Below are 23,095 nucleotides of genomic sequence, written 5' to 3' on the forward strand. Positions count from 1 at the left end.
GAGACGCTAAATGGGGCCCATATGGGATGCTAGCATTGCAGGAAGCAGTTTAACCCGCTATATCACAATGCCAGCCTCTAAGTACTTTTTAAAAAGTGGATGAAATCTTGTCATTTCCAACAGCATGTCTGGAACTGGAGGCCATTATGTTAACAGAAATAAGCCAAGCATAGGAAGATAAGTATCTCTCTCTCATACAAAAAATATTCTTATAAAAATATATAGATAACAATAATGTACTGAATGTTCTTTAAAAAAAAAAAAACAGAAAAACAAAAAGGACTTTGAATGTTTTTACCATAAAAATGATAAACATTTGAGGAGATAACCTTAATGTATACATATATCAAAATATCACATAGTACTCTATAAACATATACAACTAAAAAACTATTTACTTAGATAGAGAAAGCACTCCCCTAACCACTGGTTCACTCCTCAAATGCCCGCAAAGCCCAGAGCCAGGAGCCAGGAATGAAATCCAGGTCATCCCACATGTGTGCTAGGAACCCAACTATTTCAGCCATCATTGCTGCCTCCCATGGCCTACATTAGTAGGAAGCTGGAGTCAGGAGGTGGGACTTGAATACAGGTCTCTGACCTCTTACCCTTAACTACTAGGGCTAAAGACCACTCTAAATATGTATAATTCCTATGTGTCAGTTAAAAATTTTAAAAAATTGGGCCGGCGCCGCGGCTCACTAGGCTAATCCTCCGCCTAGCGACACCGGCACACCGGGTTCTAGTCCCGGTTGGGGCGCCGGATTCTGTCCCGGTTGCCCCTCTTCCAGGCCAGCCCTCTGCTGTGGCCAGGGAGTGCACTGGAGGATGGCCCAGGTGCTTGGGCCCTGCACCCCATGGGAGACCAGGAAAAGCACCTGGCTCCTGGCTCCTGCCATCGGATCAGCGCGGTGCGCCGGCGCGCTGCGGCGGCCATTGGAGGGTGAACCAACGGCAAAGGAAGACCTTTCTCTCTGTCTCTCTCTCTCTCACTGTCCACTCTGCCTGTCAAAAAAAAAAAATTAAAAAAAAATTATTTTCAAAATAACAACAGTAATCAAGGAAGTATGGGCCAGAGATGAAGATTGACACACTGATCACTGAAATAAAATCGACAGTTCAGAAATAAATCTCACAAGGATAATCAACTGATTTTTCACATGTATGCTGTGCAGTGCTAAAAGAAAGAACAGGGCTGGCACTGTGGTGTAGAGAGTTAAGCCACTGTCTGCAGTGCAGGCATCTCATATGGGTGCTGGTTGACTTCCAACTGCTCCACTTCCAATTCAGCTCCCTGCTAACAATGTGCCTGGGAAAGTAGCAGAAGATGTCCCAAGTATTTAGGTCCCTACACCAACGTGGGAGACCCAGAGGAGGCTTTCTGGCTCCTGGCTTCCGCCTGGCCCAGCCCAAGCCCTGGCCCATGCCCATCTGGGGAGTGAACCAGCAGATGGAAGACCTCTCTCTCTCTCTGTCTCTTCCTCTCTCTCTCTAACTCTGCCTTTCAAATAAATAAAATGTATCTTTCTTTAAAAAGAGGGAAAGAACAGTCTTTTCAAGAAAGGATACTGAGAGAGTGGATATAATACTGGTATCAGGGGCCAGAGATGTGGGGTAGTAGGTTAAGCATCTGCCTACGGCATTGACAACCCGTATGGGTGCTGGTTTGAGTCAGCTGCTCTGTTTTCAATCCAGCTCCCTGCTGATGGCCTAGGAAAGCCAATGCTTGGGCCCTTCCACCCATGTGGGAAACCCAAAAGAAGCTCCTGGCTCCTAGCTTCAGATAGGCCCAGCTCCAGCCATTGTGGCCATTTGTGGAGTGAACCACCAGATGGAAAACCTCTCTCTCCATCTTTCCCTCCTTCTGTAACTTTGCCTCTCAAGTAAATAAATAAATCTTTAAAAAAAATTATTGATATCAAACGAAAGAATGAAGTTGGAATCGTTACCACATATCATATACAAAAATTAACTCACAGGAACCAGCGCTGTGGCATACTGGGTAAAGCCGGCACCTGCAGTGCCGGCATCCCATATGGATGCCAGTTTGAGTCCCGGCTGTTCCACTTCCAATCTAGCTCTCTGCTATGACCTGGGAAAGCAATAGAAGATGGCCCATGTCCTTGGGCCCCCACACCAGTGTGGGGAAGACCTGAAGGAAGCTCTTGGCTCCTGGCTTCGGATTGGTGCAGCTCCGGCTGATGCAGCCAGTGGGAGGTGAACTAGAGGATGGAAGACTTCTCTCTCTCTGCCTCTCCTTCTCTCTCTGTGTACCTCTGACTTTCAAATAAATAAACAAATCTTTAAAATAAAATTAACTCACAGACCTAAAAGTAACAGCTAAAATGATAAAACCCTAAGAAGAAAATATAGCAGCAAACCTTTTTTCCTTCTTTTCTTTTATTTTTTTGACAGATAGAGTTAAACAGTGAGAAAGACAGACAGAGGTCTTCCTTCCATTGGTTCACTCCCCAAATGGCCGCCACAGCCAGCGCTGCGCCGATCTGAAGCCAGGAGCCAGGCACTTCCTCCTGGTCTCCCACGCGGGTGCAGGGGCCCAAGCACTTGGGCCATCCTCCACTGCCTTCCTGGGCCACAGAAGAGAGCTGGACTGGAAGAGGAGAAACTGGGACTAGAAGCCGGCACACATATGGGATGCTGGCGCCGCAGGCAGAGAATTAACCAAGTGAGCTATGGCGCTGGCCCCATAGCAGCAAATCTTTCTGACTTTCTATTAGGGAATAGTTTCTTAGATAGGACTTCAAAAGCACAACTGACAAAAGAAAAAAAATCAATAATTTGGACTTCATCAAAATCGAAAATCTTTGTACCTCAAGGAATACCAAAAGTGAAGCGACAAGATGAAGAAAGAGAAAATTGCAATTATATGTATAATAAGAGACTTTTATCCAGGATGCAAAAATAACTCTTCCAACTCAACAATAAAAACACAAATGCACAACTGAAAAATAAGCAGAATTTAAATTAATGTCTCACCAAAGAAAATATACATTGTCCAATAAGCACAGAAAAGATGCTCAACACCGTTAATCATTAGGGAAATGCAAGCCAAACCTATAATGAGATAATACTTCATAATCACTAGCTAATGTATAGCACAATATGTTGGCAAAAATATGGATAAATGGGAAGTCTCATATATTGTTAGTGGAAATGTAATGTTGCAGCTACTGTGGAAAATAATTTAGCAGTTCATCAAAAGTTAATTCAATTTCTAGGCATATGCTGAAGAGAATCTGAAATATGTTCAAACAAAAATCTGTACATGAATAATCATAGGAATATTCATAATATTGAAAATTAGAATATCTGGCCAAAAAGGCATAAATTACTAATACATGCTACAATAATAGCTGAAGCTTGAATTCACTCAGCTGCTAACACATCTTGGGAGGCAGCAGATGATGGGCCACGTGCTTGGCTCCTGTCATACATGCGCGATATCAGATTAAGTTCCAGGTTCCTGGTTTCAATCTGGCCCAGCCCTAGATGTTCAGGGCATTTAAAAAATCAATCAGTAGCTAGAAGATACTGTTTGTTCTCTTTCTCTGGCTCTTTCAAGTGGATAAAAAACTAAAATAATCAATTTTTTTTTTTAGTAAAATGAACATATTGTACTATTTCCAAAACAGTTCCCTGCTAATGTGCCAGGGAGAGCAGCAGAGGACAGGCCAAGTGTGTGGCCCTGCATCCATCTGGGAGATCAGGAAGTAGTCCTGGATCCCAGGTTTGGCTTGGCCCAACTCCAGCCATTGAGACCATTTCGGAAGTGAACCAGTGGATGGAATATCTCCCTCTCTCTCTCTCTCTCTTGCTCTTTCAAATAAATAACAATAAACTCTTTTTTTAAGATTTATTTATTTATTTGAAAATCAGTTACCCAGAAAGAGGAGAGGCAGCGAGAAAGAGAGAGATCTTCCATCCGATGGTTCACTCCCCAACTAGCCACAGTGGCCAGAGGTGTACTGATCCGAAGCCAGGAGTCAGGAGCTTCCTCCGGGTCTCCCATGAGGGTGCAGGGGCCCAAGGACCTGGGCCATCCTCCACTGCTTTCCCAGGCCACAATAGAGAGATGCACAGGAAGTGGAGCAGCCGAATCTTGAACCAGCGCCCATGTGAGATGCCAACACTTAAGGCCAGGGCATCAATCCACTGCACCACAGTGCTGGCCCCAATAAAATCTTTTTAAAAAAAAAAAGTTTGCTTTGGTGCAAAAAAATTTGAGATACACACATTTTCCATGAACTTTTTGTAGACCCCCTTATACAGGGTCCTATGAGCACCAGATCACATTTTATCACCTCATCAATACATAGCCCTCTTTTACATGTTTTTTTTGTTTGTTTGGTTAGTTGGTTGTTTAGAGACTGCTTTTTGTTAATTAAAGACACCCAAGAGGGGCTACTCAGGAAGGGAAAAGGTTTACTTTAGACTATGGTTTAAAGTTCACAGCCTAGGATCAGTTAGTCTGGTGTCTGATGGAAGCTGGCAAGGGTGGATATGTGCAGAAGAATGATCAGGCCGGCGCTGTGGCTCACTTGGCTAATCCTCCGCCTGCAGCGCCAGCACCCTGGGTTCTAGACCTGGTTGGGGTGCCGGATTCTGTCCCAGTTGCTCCTCTTCCAGTACAGCTCTCTGCTGTGGCCCAGGAGGGCAGCGGAGGATGGCCCAAGTGCTTGGGCCCCTGCACCCGTGTGGGAGACCAGGAGGAAGCACCTGGTTCCTGGCTTTGGATCAGCGCAGCATGCCAGCCACAGCACAGCGGCTGTGGCAGCCATTTGGGGGGTGAACCAATGGAAGGAAGACCTTTCTCTCTGTCTGTCTCTCTAACTCTGTCAAAAAAAAAAAAAAAAAAAAGATCACATGGTGAAGCAGAAAGTAGAGTGACAGGAATATGCTCCTTCATCTATCTACCTTTTTTGTGGCCCCCCATTATGATGCCATCATGAATCAATCATGGGACTCCACCTTCGCAGCCTAGTCCAGTCCTATCACCTCCTAAAGTTTCCACTGTTAGACAACATAATTGGATCAAGCCTCCACCTTAATCCACCAACCATTTATGCATTAACTGTTAATCTAAGACTCTGGGGTATAAAGACTCTGGGGTATAAACATCTGCATGAGTCTGAAGAACCAAATACTGTATATTGCTGATTTATTATCATTTAACTCAACAACAATAGCAAAATAACTCATGCCTGCCTGAAGCATAACTAGTACACGTATCTTCTCCTTAAGGTGTAGCATAGCTTTCTTGCGCTTCAGAATACTAGAAAGCACTTCATCAACATTACCACAGGCCATTTTAAATAATAAAACCAACAAAAAACGTAAAAGTGCACAAAAAAAGTGGTTCTATGTAGGCTGTGAAGAAGATACTTGTTTACAGTACAAGAATTAAAGCAAGAAGGCCTGGTCTTGTTCAACCTCAGCTGGGAATGTGCACCTGAGGTGACTAAAATTTTTTGTCACTCTGCATGTCTGTGAATAACCACACTGGTTTTGGGGTTATAAATAAATTTTAGCAAATAAGAGAGGGGGCAATATGAAATGCCCCCTGAAATGTAAGAAAAGTTGCAGTTGTAGAAACAAAGACATGGAAATTATTTCTGCATCTACATCCAATTATAGGATAAACTATAACTTACTCACTGTTAATGGCTTTAAAAGCATATACTTGGGAAATCACAAGCAAAATGTATGTTGTTTCAGGAATAAACAAGTCTTTGATTTTCTGGGTATGAAAGAAAGAGGAAATAGTATATTCTGTTTTTCAACTACGTATAACATATAGGAAACAGTAGGTTCATAGAAAATGCAATAATTATCTTTTCTTCAAATAAAAAAATCACATACACAAGAAATAAAACAGCAGAAAATTAATCGTTTCTGGTAAAAGGAAGATGAAACAAGGGAGGGTGTTTGGCTGGTTTCAACTTGTTTCGGGATGTATTAGAAATATTTTTATGTATACATGATACTATTTTTGTATAGTATGCTTGCATCTGAAATCATTAAATATTTGCCAGATGGATAATTAGTTTTACTATATAAAAATATGCTGCACACTGCAAGGGAATGAGACAGCATATTGCAAAGGAATGAGGTATAATTAAGGCCAAAAGAGAGGACTAGATAGAACTGGAAATCCTGAAATGTAAGAAAAGTTGCAGTTGTAGAAACAAAGACATGGAAATTATTTCTGCATCTACATCCAATTTTGCCTCATATTTCAGAAGACACTTAGGTTGAAATAGTAGTCAGTTCTATCATACATACTTGGCACTGGGTTTTTACAGACGAAAAACTTCCACTGAGTTTGTCAGCTAAAAACAGGCTACATCACAGGTTTTACTCTGTCAGGAATATAAACTTTTTTTTTTTTTTTCCTGACAGGCAGAGTTAGGGAGAGAGACAGAGAGAAAGGTTTTCCTTTTTTCCATTGGTTCACCCCCAAAATGGCTGCTAAGGCTGGCGCACTGTGCCGATCCGAAGCCAGGAGCCAGGTGTTTCTCCTGGTCTCCCATGGGGTGCAGGGCCCAAGCACTTGGGCCATCCTTCACTGCCTTCGCGGGTCACAGCAGAGAGCTGGCCTGGAAGAGGGGCAACTGGGACAGAATCCGGCGCCCAGACCGGGACTAGAACCCGGTGTGCCGGCGCCGCAGGTGGAAGATTAGCCAAGTGAGCCGTGGTGCTGGCCAATATAAACTTTTAATCTGGAAAAAAAAAAAAAACAAAAAAAAAACAAAAAAAAAACTGCTTTTTGAGAAGAGAGGTTTGAGACAGGAAGACAGTAGGTAGGTAGGTAAGTAGCTACGGGATATAGGGTTGGCATTCAACAGTACAGAGCCAGCAAAATTTCAGGATGACAACTATCTGATCAATACTACATAAATAGGATCTTGTTACTAGGGTATTAAAGAATCAGCATTCTAAAGGACATACCTTCCTCTATTTCTCTTCTTCTCCTTCTACACTTATATTTTTAACAAGCACAAAAGACACAACATATTTTGCTCTGCTTGCAAAATAATCAAGGACTCGGCCACCCATATTTCTGTCTATTCAATCATTTTAATGCTCTCACAGAAGTAATAAAAACTGAAAAATTACTATAAATTCACAATAATTCATAATCTACCAGTGGCCCTATGCAAAAGTCAGCTCCTTTGAAGGTAGGCTTTCTTTTCTAGCTTGGAATGAGAAAAAAGACATTTGTTCACAGACACTGGAAATTAGAATTTCTAATCTTAACCCCACAGAATAAATTAGAATGACTTCTAAAACCTAGACTTAGATGCAATTCAATCTTTGTTTCTCATCAACTTGACCCAACCATTAAATTAATGAATAAAATAAATAAAAGTATTCTAGGGGTAGGTGTTTGGCATAGTGATGAAGACACCATATCAGAATCACTGGGATTGAATCCTGGCTCTGTTTCTAATTCCAGCTTCCATAGTAGGCAGCTGGTATAGCTCAAGTACTTGGATCCCTGACACAGCCAGAGTTACTGCTCCCAGCATCAGGTTGGCCTAGCCCGAACCACTGCAAGTAAGAACAGAATAAACCAGCAGATGGAGTATCTGCGTGTGTGTGTGTGTGTGTGTGTGTTTCAAATAAGCAATACTTTTTTAATATGAAAAATATTCTATATTTATATACTTACTTTGATTTATGAACCTCTAATACTCAATAGAATATTAGGTTTATTTATTAAAAACTGCTCACTCTCTCCTTTTCTCTCTGCAATTCTGCCTTTCAAATAAATAAATAACTCTTAAAAAAAATGGTGGGGGGCCAGTTGAGCTGCTGCTGTGACACTGGCATTCCGCATGAGCAATGGTTTCAGTCCCAGCTACTATGCTTCCAAGCTAGCTCCCTGCTAATGTGCCTGGGAAAGCAGAAGAGTAGTAAGTCCCAAGTATTTGGAGCTCTGACACCCACATGGGAAACCTGTACAGAGTTCTAGGCTCTTGCTTTGGCCTGGCCTGGCCCAGCCCTGCCAGTTGTACCAGCAGTGAGAAGATACTCTCCTCTCTCTCATTCTTTCTCTCTCTCTCTCTCTTAGATTTTTGCCTGGTTTGTTGACTTAATTATCTTATTTGCTATATAATCAGGTTACTTACACCAACTCCAGAAATCTTACCAGAAAACCACTGTAAGACACATCCCAAACTTTGCAATAATTATGGAAATACATTTCTTTCACTTTTGGGAATTTATAAAGACATAAAGTGTGGGCGGAAGGTAGGAAACAGATCTCCCATCCAGGGACACTCTAAATGCCTGCAATAGCTGGGGCTGGGCTAGGCCAAAGCCTTAGGAGCCAGAAACTCAATTCAGGTCTCCCACGTAGGTGGCAGGGACCTAAATACTTGAATTAGGGGTGAGCATTTTCAGCAGGTTAAGTCACTACTTGGGATGTCCGCATCCCATATCTGAGTCCCAGCTGCTCCACTTCTGATCTAGCTTCCTGCTAATACATTCTGGGAGGCAACAAATGATAGCTCAAGAACTTGGTCACCTGCCACAAACATGGGAGACTCAGATGGAGTTTAGAGGTCCTGGCTTTGGCCCTGCCTATTGAAGACATTTGGGTAGTGAACCAGTGGATGAAAGATCAATCTTTCTCTCACAACTCACTTTCTGCCACTGTGTATTCCAAGTAGATAGGAAAAAAAATTAAAGCTAGACAAACTAAAGTACTACTATAGATAAATCCTTTATTTAAAATAAAGACTTCTTTTCTTTTTTAAATATTTAAAAGTGTTATGTAGGGGCCGACGCCATGATGCAATAGGTTAATCCTCCGTCTGCGGCGCCGGCATCCCATATGGGCACCGATTCTAGTCCCAGCTGCTCCTCTTCAGAACCAGCTCTCTGCTATGGCTTGGGAAAGTAATGGAAGATGGCCCAAGTGCTTGGGCCCCTGCACCCGCATGGGAAGAAGCTCCTGGCTTCCAGCCATAAAGGCCATTTGGGGAGTGAACCAGCAGAGGGAGAACTTTTCTCTCTGTCTCTTCCTCTCACTGTCTGTAACTCTGCATCTCAAATAAATAAAATATTTTTTAAAAGTTATGTATTTATTTGATTTATTTGAAAGAGAGACAGTAGTAGTGGCAGTGGGGGTGGAAGGTAGGATACAGATCTCCCATCCAGGGACACTCTAAATGCCTGCAATAGCTGGGGCTGGGCTAGGCCAAAGCCTTAGGAGCCAGAAACTCAATTCAGGTCTCCCATGTAGGTGGCAGGGACCTAACTACTTGAGCCACCACCTGCTGCCTTCCAGCGTAACTGGAATTGGAAGTGGTGCTGGAATCTGAACCCAGGAACTCCAATATGGGATGATGGCATCCAACCAGTGCTTAATCATTAAGCCAAATGTCTGTCCCTAATCTATTTTTAAGTAAATAAATTTTAATTTTAAAGTTGACTTCTATTTATGATACAGTGAATAGAAGACCCCCCCCCACTCTACCTCTCAAATAAATAAATTTTAAAAACCTGGGTATTATGCATGTTTATTGCTATTAGGATATGTTTGCATCTTAACCTTTTCAACAGCTAAGATTCCTTTATATCTTGCCCTATTTAATAATGATAGCTTTCTGCCCATGGATGCCACCAAGGAAGCATCTTTAAATTCTCTCTTCCCACTGCCCTCGGGTCTAAGTCAGAGTCTCCTAAGGAGCCCGAGCAGCTGCAGAAGCTCTTCATCGGAGGGCTGAGCTTTGAAACAACTGATGAGAGCCTGAGGAGCCACTCTGAGCAGTGGGGAATGCTCACGGACTGTGTGGTAATGACAGACCCAAAAACCAAGCGCTCCAGTGGCTTTGGGTTTGCCACCTATGCCACTGTGGAGGAGGTGGATGCGGCCGTCATGAATGCAAGGCCACACAAAGTGATTGGAAGAGTTTAGAACCAAAGAGAGCTGTCTTGAGGGAAGATTTCTAAAGACCAGGTGCCTGTCTAACTGTGAAAAAGATCTCTTTTGGTGGCATTAAAGAAGACACTTGTCGCTCCTCCGCTCGTGGAGGAGTGGCACCGGACTGGACGCTGTTATTCCCCTTCAGTCGGTTTTTTCTACAGTAAAGCAAGCACAAGCAAAGAGAAGAACGAAATAATGAGCCTCCCAGCGAACTCTCCAACCGACTCTCCAACCAAGCCACCCCCCGAACTCTCCACCAGCCCGGAGACAGTAGTTCTCTGAAAGTGCAGCTGAGTCCCCTTTTATAGTCCTCTTCCAGCAATCCATGCTCCGCTGCCCGCGTGCTGAGCACGCTGCTTTCTTCCAATCAGAGGTTGGGACAGCTCCTGTAGCTCATTAGTCAAATTGATGAAGCAGCCGAAGCCGCTGTGTAAAGCTTGTTTACTCCCTCTCAGCGCCATGTTGTGGGAGCCGGGCCCTGCTTCCCACAACACTGAAGAGCATCACTTCCAAGATTGTTTTGAACAGTATGGGAAAATCGAGGTGACTGAGATCATGACTGACCGAGACAGTGGCAAGAAGAGGGGCTTTGCTTTTGTGACCTTTGATGACCATGACTCTGCGGATAAGATTGTCATTCAGAAATACCACACTGTGAATGGTCACAACCGTGAGGTAAGGAAGGCCCTGTTGAAGCAGGAGATGGCCAGCGCTTCATCCACCCCGAGAGGTCGAAGTGGTTCTGGAAACTTTGGTGGTGGTTGTGGAGGTGGTTTTGGTGGCAATGACTACTCTGGTCATGGAGGAAACTTCAGTGGTCATAGTGGCGTTGGTGGCAGCCAATGTGGTGGTGGTGGTTATGGTGGCAGTGGGGATGGTTACAATGGATTTGGCAATGATGGAAGCAATTTTGGAGGTGGTGGAAGCTACAATGATTTTGGCAATTACAACAATCTTCAAATTTTGGACCCATACAAGGAGGAAATTTTGGAGGCAGAGGCTCTGGCCCCTATGGTGGCGGCAGCCAATATTTTGCCAAACCACAAAATCAAGGTGGCTATGGAGGTTCTAGCAGCAGCAATAGCTATGGCAGTGGCAGGTTTTAATAACTGCCATGAAAGAAAGCCAGAGAAGTGACAGGGAAGCTACAGGTTACAACAGATTTGTGAACTCAGCCAAGCACAATGGTGGCAGGGCCTGGCTAATACAAAGACAACATGTTTTAGACAATACTCATGTGTATAGGCAAAAAAAATTAGTATTGTGACTAACTGTATAACAGGCTATTTTAGTTTCTGTTCTATGGAAAGTGTAAAGCATTCCAACAAAAGGGTTTAATGTAATTTTTTTATTTTTTTGCACCCATGTTGTTGATTGCTAAATGTAACAGTCTGATCATGATGCTGAATAAATGTCTTTTTTAAAATATATATATATATATATATTCCTCTTTCTTAGTAAGAACCCTGGCTTCCAAGAACATCAACACATATACTGATTTTGTTTTTCCTACACTACACCTATAATTGCGTCAGGAATGCTTTGCCCACACAACTGAAAAATAAACCATTTTGTTTATAAAAGATTTATTTTATTTATTTGAAATACAGAATTAGAGAGAGAAAAGGAGAGACAGAGAGAGCTCTTCCAACCACTGGTTGACTCCCCAAATGGCTGCAATGGTCAGGTCTGGGCCAGGACAAAGCTAGGAGCCAGGAGTTTCATCCAGGTCTCCCCTGTGGGTGCAGGGGCCCAAGCACTTGGGCCATCCCCCACTGCTTTTCCAGGCGCATGAGCAGGGAGCTGGATTTGAAGCAGTTCGGTATTTGTTTACAATTCTTCACCTACCTTTACATTTTATCTTTCCCAAAAGTGTATGAGTGTACTGCAAATGGTTTGAGGAAAAAATGGAATTAAAAAATAAGTTTAGAAGAGGGCATTGTGGCACAATGGGTTAAGCCACTACTTGGGACACTGGCATCCAATATCAAAGTGCTTGGTTCAGGTTTTGGCTGCTTCACACTTCTAATTGAGCTTCTTGCTAAATGTTCCTGGGAAGCAGCAGATGATGGCTGAAGTACTTGGGTTCCTGCCAACCATGTAAGAAATCCAGATGGAGTTCCTGGTTCCTGGCTTTTGTCAGCTGAGCCATGGCTGTAACAAGCATCTGAGGAATGAACCAGAGGATGGAAGATTCTCTCTCTCTCTCTCCCTTTCTCCCTGTCACTCTGCCTTTCAAATAAATAAATAAGTCTTTTAAAAAGACTAACTGAACTTTTTAAAAAAGAATAAGGTATGTTGACTTTGGTTTAAAAAACTTTAAAAATTACATGGTTACACATAATACTGCAACTCCTATGTCTATGTATTTTCATGCCACTGAACTCTTATGTATATGTTTTCATTCTACTAAAGATCTACCTTCCAAAGAAATTCATAGAAATGGGAATACTGTACTACCCAAACCAATTTACAGATTCAATGCAATCACAATTAAGATATGAAGGACGTTCTTCTCAGATCTAGAAAAAGCAATGCTAAAATTCATACAGAAACACAAGAGAAACAGAATAGATAAAGCAATCTTAAACAATAAAAACAAAGCCAGAAGTAGCACAATACCAGATTTCAAGATATACTACAGGGTACTTATAATCAAAACAGCCTGGTACAAAAACAGACATGGCACAAAACAGACATATAGAACAATGGGACAGAAAAGAAACCCCAGAAACTAACCTATGCATCTACAACCAACTAACCTTTGACAGAGGAGCTCAAATCAATCCCTGGAGAAAGGACACTCACTTCAACAAATGGTGCTGGAAAAATTGGATCTATGTATGCAGAAATATGAAACAAGACCCCTGCCCTATACCTTATACAAAAATCAACCCAAAATAGATCAAGAATCTAAATCTACAACATGATACCATCAAATTACTAGAGAAAAACGTCAGGGAAACTCTGCAAGACACTGGCATAGGCAAGACTTCTTGGAAAAGATCCAAGAAACATAGGCAATAAGGACAAAAACAGACAAATGGGATTATATCAAGCTAATAAGTTGTTGTTGTTGTTGTTGTTTTTTTTTTTTTTTTTTTTTTTTTTTTTGACAGGCAGAGTGGACAGTGAGAGAGAGACAGAGAGAAAGGTCTTCCTTTGCCGTTGGTTCACCCTCCAATGGCCACCGCGGCCGGCGCGCTGCAGCCGGCGCACCGCGCTGATCCGATGGCAGGAGCCAGGTACTTATCCTGGTCTCCCAAGGGGTGCAGGGCCCAAGCACTTGGGCCCTCCTCCACTGCACTCCCGGGCCACAGCAGAGAGCTGGCCTGGAAGAGGGGCAACCAGGACAGAATCCGGTGCCCCGACCGGGACTAGAACCTGGTGTGCTGGCGCCGCAAGGCGGAGGATTAGCCTATTGAGCCACAGCCCCGGACCGCTAATAAGCTTTTGCACTACAAAGGAAACACTCAACAAAATGAAGAGACAACTGACAGAATGGTTTGTAAACTATGCAACTGATAAAGGATTAATATACAGGATCTATAGGGCCGGCGCCGTGGCTCAATAGGCTAATCCTCCACCTTGCGGCGCCGGCACACCGGGTTCTAGTCCCGGTTGGGGCGCTGGATTCTGTCCCGGTTGCCCCTCTTCCAGGCCAGCTCTCTGCTATGGCCAGGGAGTGCAGTGGAGGATGGCCCAGGTGCTTGGGCCCTGCACCCCATGGGAGACCAGGAAAAGCACCTGGCTCCTGGCTCCTGCCAGGATCAGCGCGGTGCGCCGGCTGCAGCGGCGGCCATTGGAGGGTGAACCAACGGCAAAGGAAGACCTTTCTCTCTCTGTCTCTCTCTCTCTCACTGTCCACTCTGCCTGTCAAAAAAAAAAAAAAAAAAAAAAATATACAGGATCTATAAAGGGCTCAAGAAACTCAACAACAACAAAACAATCCAGCTAAGAAAGGGGCAAAGGACATGAACAGGAATTTTTCTTGTTGTTTTTTTTTTTTAATTAATTAATTTATTTGAAAGTCAGAGTTACACACAGAGAGGAGAGGCAGAGAGAGAGAGGTCTTCCATCCGATGGTTCCCTAATTGGCTGCAACAGCTGGAGCTGCGCTGATCCAAAGCCAGGAGCCAGGAGCTTCCTCCAGGTCTCCCACGTGGGTGCAGGAGCCCAAGGACTTGGGCCATCTTCTACTGCTTTCCCAGGCCATAACAGAGAGCTGGATCAGAAGTGGAGCAGCTGGGACTTGAACCAGCGCCCATATGGGATGCTGGTGCTTCAGGCCAGGGTGTTAAATCCACTGTGCCACTCCACCGGCCCCAAACAGGAATTTTTCAAAGGATGGCATTCAAATGGCCAGACACATGAAAAGATGCTCAGGATCACTAGCCATCAGGGAAATGCAAATAAAAACCATAATGAGGTTTCACCTCACCCCAGTTAGAATGGCTATCAACCAAAAATTAAACAAAAAATGCTGGTGAGGATGTGGGGGAAAAGGTACCCTAATACACTGTTGGTGGGAATGCAAATGAGTACAAATGTTATGGAAGGCAATATGGAAATTCCTCAGAAATGTGAAAATAGAACAAACGTATGACTCAGCCATACCACTCCTGGGAATTTGTCTGAATGAAATAAAATTAACATATGAAAATTATCTGTACCCCATGTTTACTGCAGCTCAATTCACAATAGCTAAGATATGGAATCAACCCAGATGTTCAGGGGCTGGGCAATGGTGAAATAGGCTAAGCCTCTGCCTACAGTGCCAGCATCCCAAATGGGTGGCACTTTCTGTCCCAGCTTCTCCTCCTCTGATCCAGCTCTCTGCTTATGGCATGGGAAAGCAGTGGAAGATGGCCCAAGTGCTTAGGCCCCTGCACCCACGTGAGAGACCTGAAAGAAGCTCCTGGCTCCTGGCTTTGGATCAGTTCAGCTCTAGCCGTTTCAGCCATTTGGGAAGTCAACTAGCAGATGGAAGACCTTCCTCTCTGTCTCTCCCTCTCTCTGTCTATAACTCTACCTCTCAAATGAATAAATAAAATCTTAAAAAAAAAAGATGTCTATAAACTGATGACTGGATAAAGAAAATATTACTCAGCCATAAAAAGGAAGGAAATCTTATCTTTTGCAACAAAATGGATGCAACTGGAAACCATTATGCTTAGTGAAATAAGCCCATCCCCAAAAGCAAATACCATGTTTCTCTGATATGTGGCAGTTAATATAGAACACAAAAAAATGTGTTGGAATGAAATGGACATCTTGTGTTATGATTGTTGTTTTTGGTCTCTGTTGCTATGGAACTACGATCCTCCTACTTTTTACTTGTTGAATATTATGATTAGTGATGAATTGAGACTATGTTAATAGAGTAGACTGAAATTATGTCTTTGAAAAAAATTAAAGAAAATAAAGGAAGGTAGGAAGGAAGGAGAGGGACTGAGAGAGGAAGCAGGAGAGAGAGGGAAGTATGGTTATCTTCTTAGAACTGTACCTATGAAATAAGTGAAATCTGTTTCTTTATTTAATAAAAATTTTTAAAAAGAGATTTATTTACTTTGAATATTCAGAGTTATAGAGCAAGAAGGAGAGACAGAGACAGAGCTCTTCCATCTCCTGGTTCACTTGTCAGAGAGCCACAAAAGCTGGGGCTGGGCCAGGCCAAAGCCAGACGCTTCATCTGGGGCTCCCATATGGGTGGCAGGGGCTGAAACACTTAGGCTATCTTCCATTGCTTTTCTTAGGCTGTTAGCAATGAGCTGGATCAGAAGTGGAGCAGCTGGGACATGAATTGGTGCCCATATAGGATGACAGTGTCGCAGGTGGTAGTTTTACTGCTACGCTAGAATGCTAGCCCCTGTAGCTTTCTTAATATTACCAAATTCCCTCCCACAGAAGTTAAAAAGTACTATATTCAAACTCATTTGATAATTACTGATACCTTACATATCCTGATATATCTCTTTTGGAGTTCAACAATTAACTACATATATAATCTTTCGATGCTAAAATTCTTTCTCTCACTCTTGCCAACTCTGAATGTTTGTTTTAGATTCTGCAAGTCTTTGGAGAAAATTATTACAAAGAAAAGTTACTTACTGAGTGGTGTTGTATCAGGAGGTGGAAAATTCTCAGTAAAGTTGACATTACATAAATCTGTGCTACAGCAGCAGAAACGGTATGTTCCATTCTGAATTGAGGGAGGGGTGGTGGTTACTACACATTCTTCAAAGTGACACTCTTGGGGGTCTCCAATGTGAGACCAGCATCCTACAAATCAGTATGAATACAAACAAGTTAGGAGACAATATAGTAAAGAAAACAATAAACTAAGAGCTAATTGAAATAAATGTGAGGCAATGAATACATTTAAGATATAAAACACTCTTGCAAACCAATTAAAAAAAACAGAAAAAATGGCAAAGGATACAACAGGTATTTATCAGGCAAAAAACCACCAACAAAACATTTAATTGCATCATTAATTTAAGAATTATTAAAGAAATAGTAAGGTTTCATTTTGCCCATGCTAATTAAATTGTTCTAGGTTTAAAAAATAATAATATACAATCATAACAAGGATTTGGTAACAGAAACACGCTCATACATTGTTGGAAGAAATGTAAATGGAGAATTTTTTTGGAAATAAATGGCTATTTTTATACAGAATCTTCAAATTATTCATGTTTTATAATCTAATAATTCTGTATCAAGGAACCTATGTCAAGGAAGCAATCAGATAATTTAAAAATTCATGTTCAAGTGAAAATCTAAAACAACAGCATGCAACTGATTAATGTGCAAACTATGATACATGTATACAATGAAATATTGTGCAGAGGTTAAAAATGTTTTCAGAGAGTATTTAAAGAGAGGCGAAATGCTCATGCTATAATTAAAGTGGGGGAAAAAGAAAGTACCTACACATATTAACATAGAAATACATAGAAAACACACCTTGCAGGGGATAAACAATGCAGGAAATAAAAACTTCTTTAGATGTATGTAATTGTAAGAATTTTGTTTTTCTTTACTATAATTTTCTGTATTTTTCAAACTTCATAAAATAATGAGTACATATTAGTATTATAATAAGAAAGTGTCATTAAAATAAGCCAGCAATAAATTTCCCTTTACAAAGCTGGGATATGCGCAAGTATGTGTGGATTTGTGCATGTGCGTGTGTATAAAGATAGGCTTTTAAATTTACTGTTTTTCTGAAGAGAATGTTAACATATCTCCATGTCCTTTTCAGATAAACCTCAATTGTATGAAACACAAAGACATTTAAGGTAAGAAAAGTATTACTTACCTTGTTTTACAAGATTTATGTCCCCTTTTGATTTCTCCCAAAGGCCATAGCAGGTGCTACCTTTTGAACATAGTATTGTCCCATTTTCATGTGAGATACGACTCTCTCCTATCCCAAGGTCCTGTTGATATGGATCTTTAAATGCACATAGCCGTTCTTGATTCTGGGAAGCTAAAATAAAGAAAATAAGACAATGGTGAATTAATTTTATGATAATCTTTATAAAACATATTGTAATATCTTTTATTTGAATGACAATAAAAATTTCCCTACTAAATTCTCCCAATTCAAATCATTGAATAAGTTTGCAATTTTACACTTATTCAATAACTTTTTTCTGCTCATTAATTTGTAATCTTCAAGCAAAAGGCAAATTTTAAAACTCACTTCCCAAAAGCAATCCTTTCTTACTCAAATTATTCTTACCACTTTTCTCTTCTTAAATGATTTTGGTGTCCAAGTAAAGAAATATCAAGGCCAGTGTATGCTGAACACTGCCTTTTAATAAAATAAAAATAGAATTTTATATATAATTGATTAGTATTGGGTACAAAAATATTTATTCAACCTAAAAGTTCACATTTTTCCTTCTGACTGAAAAGAAATTAAAACATTTAACATTTTCAGGCCGGCGCCGCGGCTCACTAGGCTAATCCTCCGCCTAGCGGCGCTGGCACACCGGGTTCTAGTCCCGGTCGGGGCGCCGGATTCTGTCCCGGTTGCCCCTCTTCCAGGCCAGCTCTCTGCTGTGGCCAGGGAGTGCAGTGGAGGATGGCCCAGGTGCTTGGGCCCTGCACCCCATGGGAGACCAGGAAAAGCACCTGGCTCCTGGCTCCTGCCATCGGATCAGCGCGGTGCGCCGGCTGCAGCGCGCCGGCCGCGGCGGCCATTGGAGGGTGAACCAACAGCAAAGGAAGACCTTTCTCTCTGTCTCTCTCTCTCACTGTCCACTCTGCCTGTCAAAGAAAAAAAAAAAAAAAACATTTAACATTTTCATAGGTCTCCAGAAATACACGAACTGTGAGCTCAAGGACCTGTGCCTAATGGCAGAGCCCTGAAACCCAGCCCATCTCTCCTGCTATACACTTAACTCCTTCATTCTTATTTCCTACCACACTCAGATGCTGAGAACTTTCATGACCTTTACACATAATAAACTTTCCATAATGTTCCCAATATCCAGCACGCCATTTTTCCTGAGCAACTCAGATTCATCTTCAAGACCCAGCTCTATTATCAACTCCTCAGTGAAGTTTATATGATAGATCATGCGCTATGCAATTCCAAGGCTCTTAACTCACATCTATTCTAGCATTGTTTCATATTGCAGAATTTTATCTGCTTACATACCTGTATCCCCTACCAAGCTGCAGGCTTATTTCACTGTTTCTTAGAGAAAGATCATGTTTATTTAATTCAATTTTACCTTCCACCAACAGTGTTACAGGCAGAAGTTTTCACATCTATAGAAACTGTATTCAATGCCATTTCCAACTTAAAAATGATAAAATCTAAGCAACAAAAATCTAGTACTTCTACTTCTCAATCATAATGAAGCTATAAAAATAGTATGAATGTAGAGGCAATATTTTATTATTTCTCTCCATATATACAAATTATCAAGAATAAAATAGTAATTTTCTCTTTACATATGCTTTCTGGATCATTACTTGTTAATCATTTACTTTATTTTATTCCCAGGAACAGATGCAGCATGTCTGGAATACTCAGCTGTCTTGCATTTCCCATTCCATCACATAAAACCACCAATAAAGCAGAAGAAATGGTATGGCATAGTTTTATCATGCCCCATCAGTGAGCTGTCATTACAGACATAAATCAGCAGCGGCATCACCCATTTCCTGAAAATCACTACTTTTTTCGCTTTTATGAGGAAGGGAAGAAGGGGAAAAAATAGCTATTATGAAGGAGGGCATTTGGCCTAGAGGTTAAGATCCCTACATCCTATATCAGAATTCCTAGGTTCTAGTCTCACCTCTCCTCCCAGTTTCAGCATCCTCTAATGCAGGTGATGGCTCAGGTAGCTGGGTTGAATGAATTCTGGGCTCTCTCTGTCTCTCTCTGACTCCCTCTCTCTCTCAAAAAAACAAATTTTTAATAACTGCAACTATGAAAAATATTAACTATTTGCCCTTTCTTTGTCATGATTTCTTAATATTGTTTGAATTGTCATGAAATAAAGCCATGTATTATTTATATATTTAAAAATAAGTGCAATGGAATTAATTTTGTAACATTAAGAAAAATGCTTTGGGGGCTGGCACTGCAGAGCAGTAGGCTAAGCCTCCACCTAAGGTTCCGGCATCCCATGTGGGCATCGGTTCATATCCCAGCTGCTCCACTTCTACTCCATCTCCTTGCTTGTGGCCTAGGAAAGCAGTGGAAGATGGCCCAAGTGCTTGGGCCCCTACACCCATATGGGAGACCGGAAGAAGTTCCTGGCTTCGGCCTGGCCCAATTCTGCTCACTGCAGCCATCTGGGGAGTGAACCAGTAGACAGAAGACCTTTCTGTCTCTCCTTCTCTCTGTGACTCTACCTCTCAAATAAATAAATAAAATCTTTTTTAAAAATGCTTTGATAATTATAGATTCATAGGAGGCCAAAAAGAAGTACAGAGGGAAATTCCATACACCCCTCATCAATGTCAATTCCCAGTCACTATTTGCTATCAAAACCACAAAACAGCGGCCGGCGCCGCGGCTCACTAGGCTAATCCTCCGCCTAGCGGCGCCGGCACACCGGGTTCTAGTCCCGGTCGGGGCGCCGGATTCTGTCCCGGTTGCCCCTCTTCCAGGCCAGCCCTCTGCTGTGGCCAGGGAGTGCAGTGGAGGATGGCCCAGGTGCTTGGGCCCTGCACCCCATGGGAGACCAGGAAAAGCACCTGGCTCCTGGCTCCTGCCATCGGATCAGCGCGGTGCGCCGGCCGCAGCGCGCTGGCCGCAGCGGCCATTGGAGGGTGAACTAACGGCAAAGGAAGACCTTTCTCTCTGTCTCTCTCTCTCACTGTCCACTCTGCCTGTCAAAAAAAAAAAAAAAAAAAAAAAAAACCACAAAACTGACATTAGCACAACCCACAAAATTTATTCCAATTTCACCAGTTACACATGCATTCAGGCTTCACCATTACCCTGACTACCTCATGTTAACCCTTGACAATCACACCATTCCCTACTCCTTATTCCTAACCTGTGAAACCACTAATCTGTTCTTTATTTCTATAATTACATTATTTCACAATCATTTCATAAAATAGAATCACACAGTATATATTCTTTTGAGACTGGCTTTTTAATTCAGAATTTTTTTGAGGTTTATCCAAGTTTCTTGTAATGGTATGGATGTACCAGTTTATTTACCTATTGACATTCTATTTAACTTTTTATCCTTTGAAGGTCATTTAAGTAGCTTCTACTTTTTGCCCATTAGAAATAAAGCTGTGGGACTGGCACTGTGGTGTAGTGGGCTAAGCCTCCACCTTTGGTACCAGCATCCCACATAGGTGCTGGTTCATGTCCTGGCTGCTCCTCTTCCAAATTCACTCTCCACTAATGGTCCTAGGAAAGCAGCGGAGGAAGGCTCAAGTCCTTGGGCTCCTGTACTCACGTGGGAGACCTGGAAGAAGCTCCTGGCTCCTGGCTTTGGACAGGCCCAGCTCTAGCTGTTGTGGCCATTTGGGGAGCAAACCAGAGGATGATAGACCTTTCTCTCTGTCTATAACTCTACCTTTAAATAAATACATAAATTTTTAAAACAAAGAAAGAAAGCCGCTATGGAGGCCAGCAGTGTGGCACAGCAAGTTAAGCTGCCACCTGCAACTTCAGTATCCGATATCAGAGTATCAGTTCCAGTCCTAGCTTCTCTGCTTCCAATCTAGTGTCCTGCTAATGCGCCTGGTAAGCCAGTGGATGACATCACAAGAACCTGGTCCCTGCCATGTATGTGGGAGACCACAATGGGAGTTCCTGGCTCCTGGGTTCAGCATGACCCAGATCTGGCTGCTGTGGCTATCTGGGGAGTGAACCAGTGGGTAGAAGATCTCTCTTTGTGTCTCTCCCTCTTTCTGTTGGTCTGGCTTTCAAATAAACAAATCTTTTAAAAAGATGCAAATGTCCTATATTTCACGTCTTATATTTTAAAAAAACTGCTATGAACATTTGTATATAAGTATAATTTTAATAGGAATTTAGAGCAAAACAACAGTAACATAATAAATTATGGTATCTGCAAAATGGAACCTGATATAACTCTACCAAAAGAATACATTGTGCTCTATCATATAAATTTGTCCAAAGCATTCAAAATCTCTAACTACTTCCAGTCAAGTTGACTTGCACTGTGGAATCATGGCTTAAAGAATCATTCATATAGTATTCCTTACATGTAAAGAAAGTTAAATGGGGCTGGCACTGTGGCATACCAGATAAAGCTGCCACCTGCAGTGGAGGCCAGTTTGAGAACTGGCTGCTTCACTTCAATCCAGCTCTCTGGTATGGCCATCAGAAGATGGCCCGAGTCCTTGGCCCCTGCACCACATGGGAGTCCCAGAAGAAGCTCCTGGCTTTGGATGGGCCCAGCTCTGGCCATTGCAGCTATTTGGGGAGTAAACCAGCAGATGGAAGACCTCTTTCTGCCTCTGCCTCTGCCTCTTGTCTCTGTATAACTCTGCCTTTCAAATAAATAAGTAAATCTTTTTAAAAAGAAGAAGAAAGAAAGAAGGTTAAATATGGGGCCAGCATTGTGGCATAGCAGTTTAAGCTGCTGCCTGTGATGCCAGCATTCCAGAGTGCTGGATGGAAGATCTCTTTCTATGTCACTCTTTCAAATAAATAAAATAAATCTTTAAAAAACATGTTTTTAAAAGAAAGTTAAATGTAACAAAATAATACTATATAATTATGGCATTAAACATCTGAGATGAGATTTCAGTTCAGGGATGTTTCTGTTGTAGTTGTTTAAACAAAGGCTAGAGCCACTGTAACAAGGTCAAAAGGCAAAGGGCACCCTCTTTCTCCTATCATGCCTTGATACCCAAGGCCCCTTTAATATAGAACTTTCTGTGGGCTAGCTTGTGCTAGAAACATGCCAAGTTTCAGATGGATTCTTCCATCTTTCCTTCTTACTTCCTTTTCCCTAAAATAAAAATAATCAAGCATTTGGAAAACAAGTTTGTGCATGAATACTGTGAATTTTCTTAAAACCTTAACAATACCAAGTACTGAGAAGGATGTTGACATTGACACACACACACACAAACACACACTCACACACACAAAATTGCTGGTGAAAAATGTAACCAGCCAGTATGAAAAAGTTTGATAGTTTCTCATAAATTTTTTTTAACTTTTATTTAATGAATATAAATTTCCAAAGTACAGCTTATGGATTACAATGGCTTCCCCCCCATAACATCCCTCCCACCCGCAACCCACCCCTTTCCCACTCCCTCTCCCCTTCTTATACTTACCATTTAACCCAGTAATCCAAATCTAGGTATTGACTCAAGTGTAATGATAATCTATGTTCATGCCTAAACCTTTACAAAAATATTTACAGTGGCTCTTTCTGTAATCACTCAAACTTGAAATAACCCAATTGTCCCTCAACTAAGGAATGGATAACCAAATATGACTCAGCAATAAAAATAATGAACTACTGACATGTAGAACAACATGGATGAATCTCAAACATGTTACATGAAATTAAAGAAGCTAGTCACAAAGTTATGCAACATTTTTTGAAAAGTAAAAGTACAAGGATAGTAAACAGATCTACCTTGTGGTTGCAAGGGGTTTGG

General features: G+C 41.9%; 2 protein-coding genes across 5 annotated transcripts in view; one reads left to right on the top strand and one right to left on the bottom strand.

Moving 5' to 3' along the window:
- Positions 1 to 23,095, bottom strand: part of BMPR2 (bone morphogenetic protein receptor type 2) — a 169,067-nt gene that overhangs the window by 70,472 nt on the left and 75,500 nt on the right. For all 4 annotated transcript variants that reach the window (XM_008258989.4, XM_008258990.4, XM_070070371.1 and 1 more), the window contains exons 2-3: positions 17,280 to 17,450; positions 16,067 to 16,237 (exon numbers count right to left, since the gene is read on the bottom strand). In XM_008258989.4, the coding sequence (XP_008257211.2) occupies positions 16,067 to 16,237; positions 17,280 to 17,450 (342 nt within the window). The remainder of the gene's footprint in view (positions 1 to 16,066; positions 16,238 to 17,279; positions 17,451 to 23,095) is intronic.
- On the top strand, positions 5,758 to 12,207 carry LOC138848945 (heterogeneous nuclear ribonucleoprotein A1-like). The gene has a single exon (XM_070070372.1). It carries the CDS (start codon positions 10,364 to 10,366, stop codon positions 11,090 to 11,092), a length of 729 nt encoding a protein of 242 aa, XP_069926473.1. The 5' UTR covers positions 5,758 to 10,363; the 3' UTR covers positions 11,093 to 12,207.

Source organism: Oryctolagus cuniculus, chromosome 3 (assembly GCF_964237555.1).
Source record: "Oryctolagus cuniculus chromosome 3, mOryCun1.1, whole genome shotgun sequence".
NCBI lineage: Eukaryota > Metazoa > Chordata > Mammalia > Lagomorpha > Leporidae > Oryctolagus > Oryctolagus cuniculus.

Bases quoted from the DNA above. Each gene is read 5' to 3' on its own strand.
- LOC138848945 (XM_070070372.1), top strand. From the start codon at position 10,364: ATGAAGCAGCCGAAGCCGCTGTGTAAAGCTTGTTTACTCCCTCTCAGC.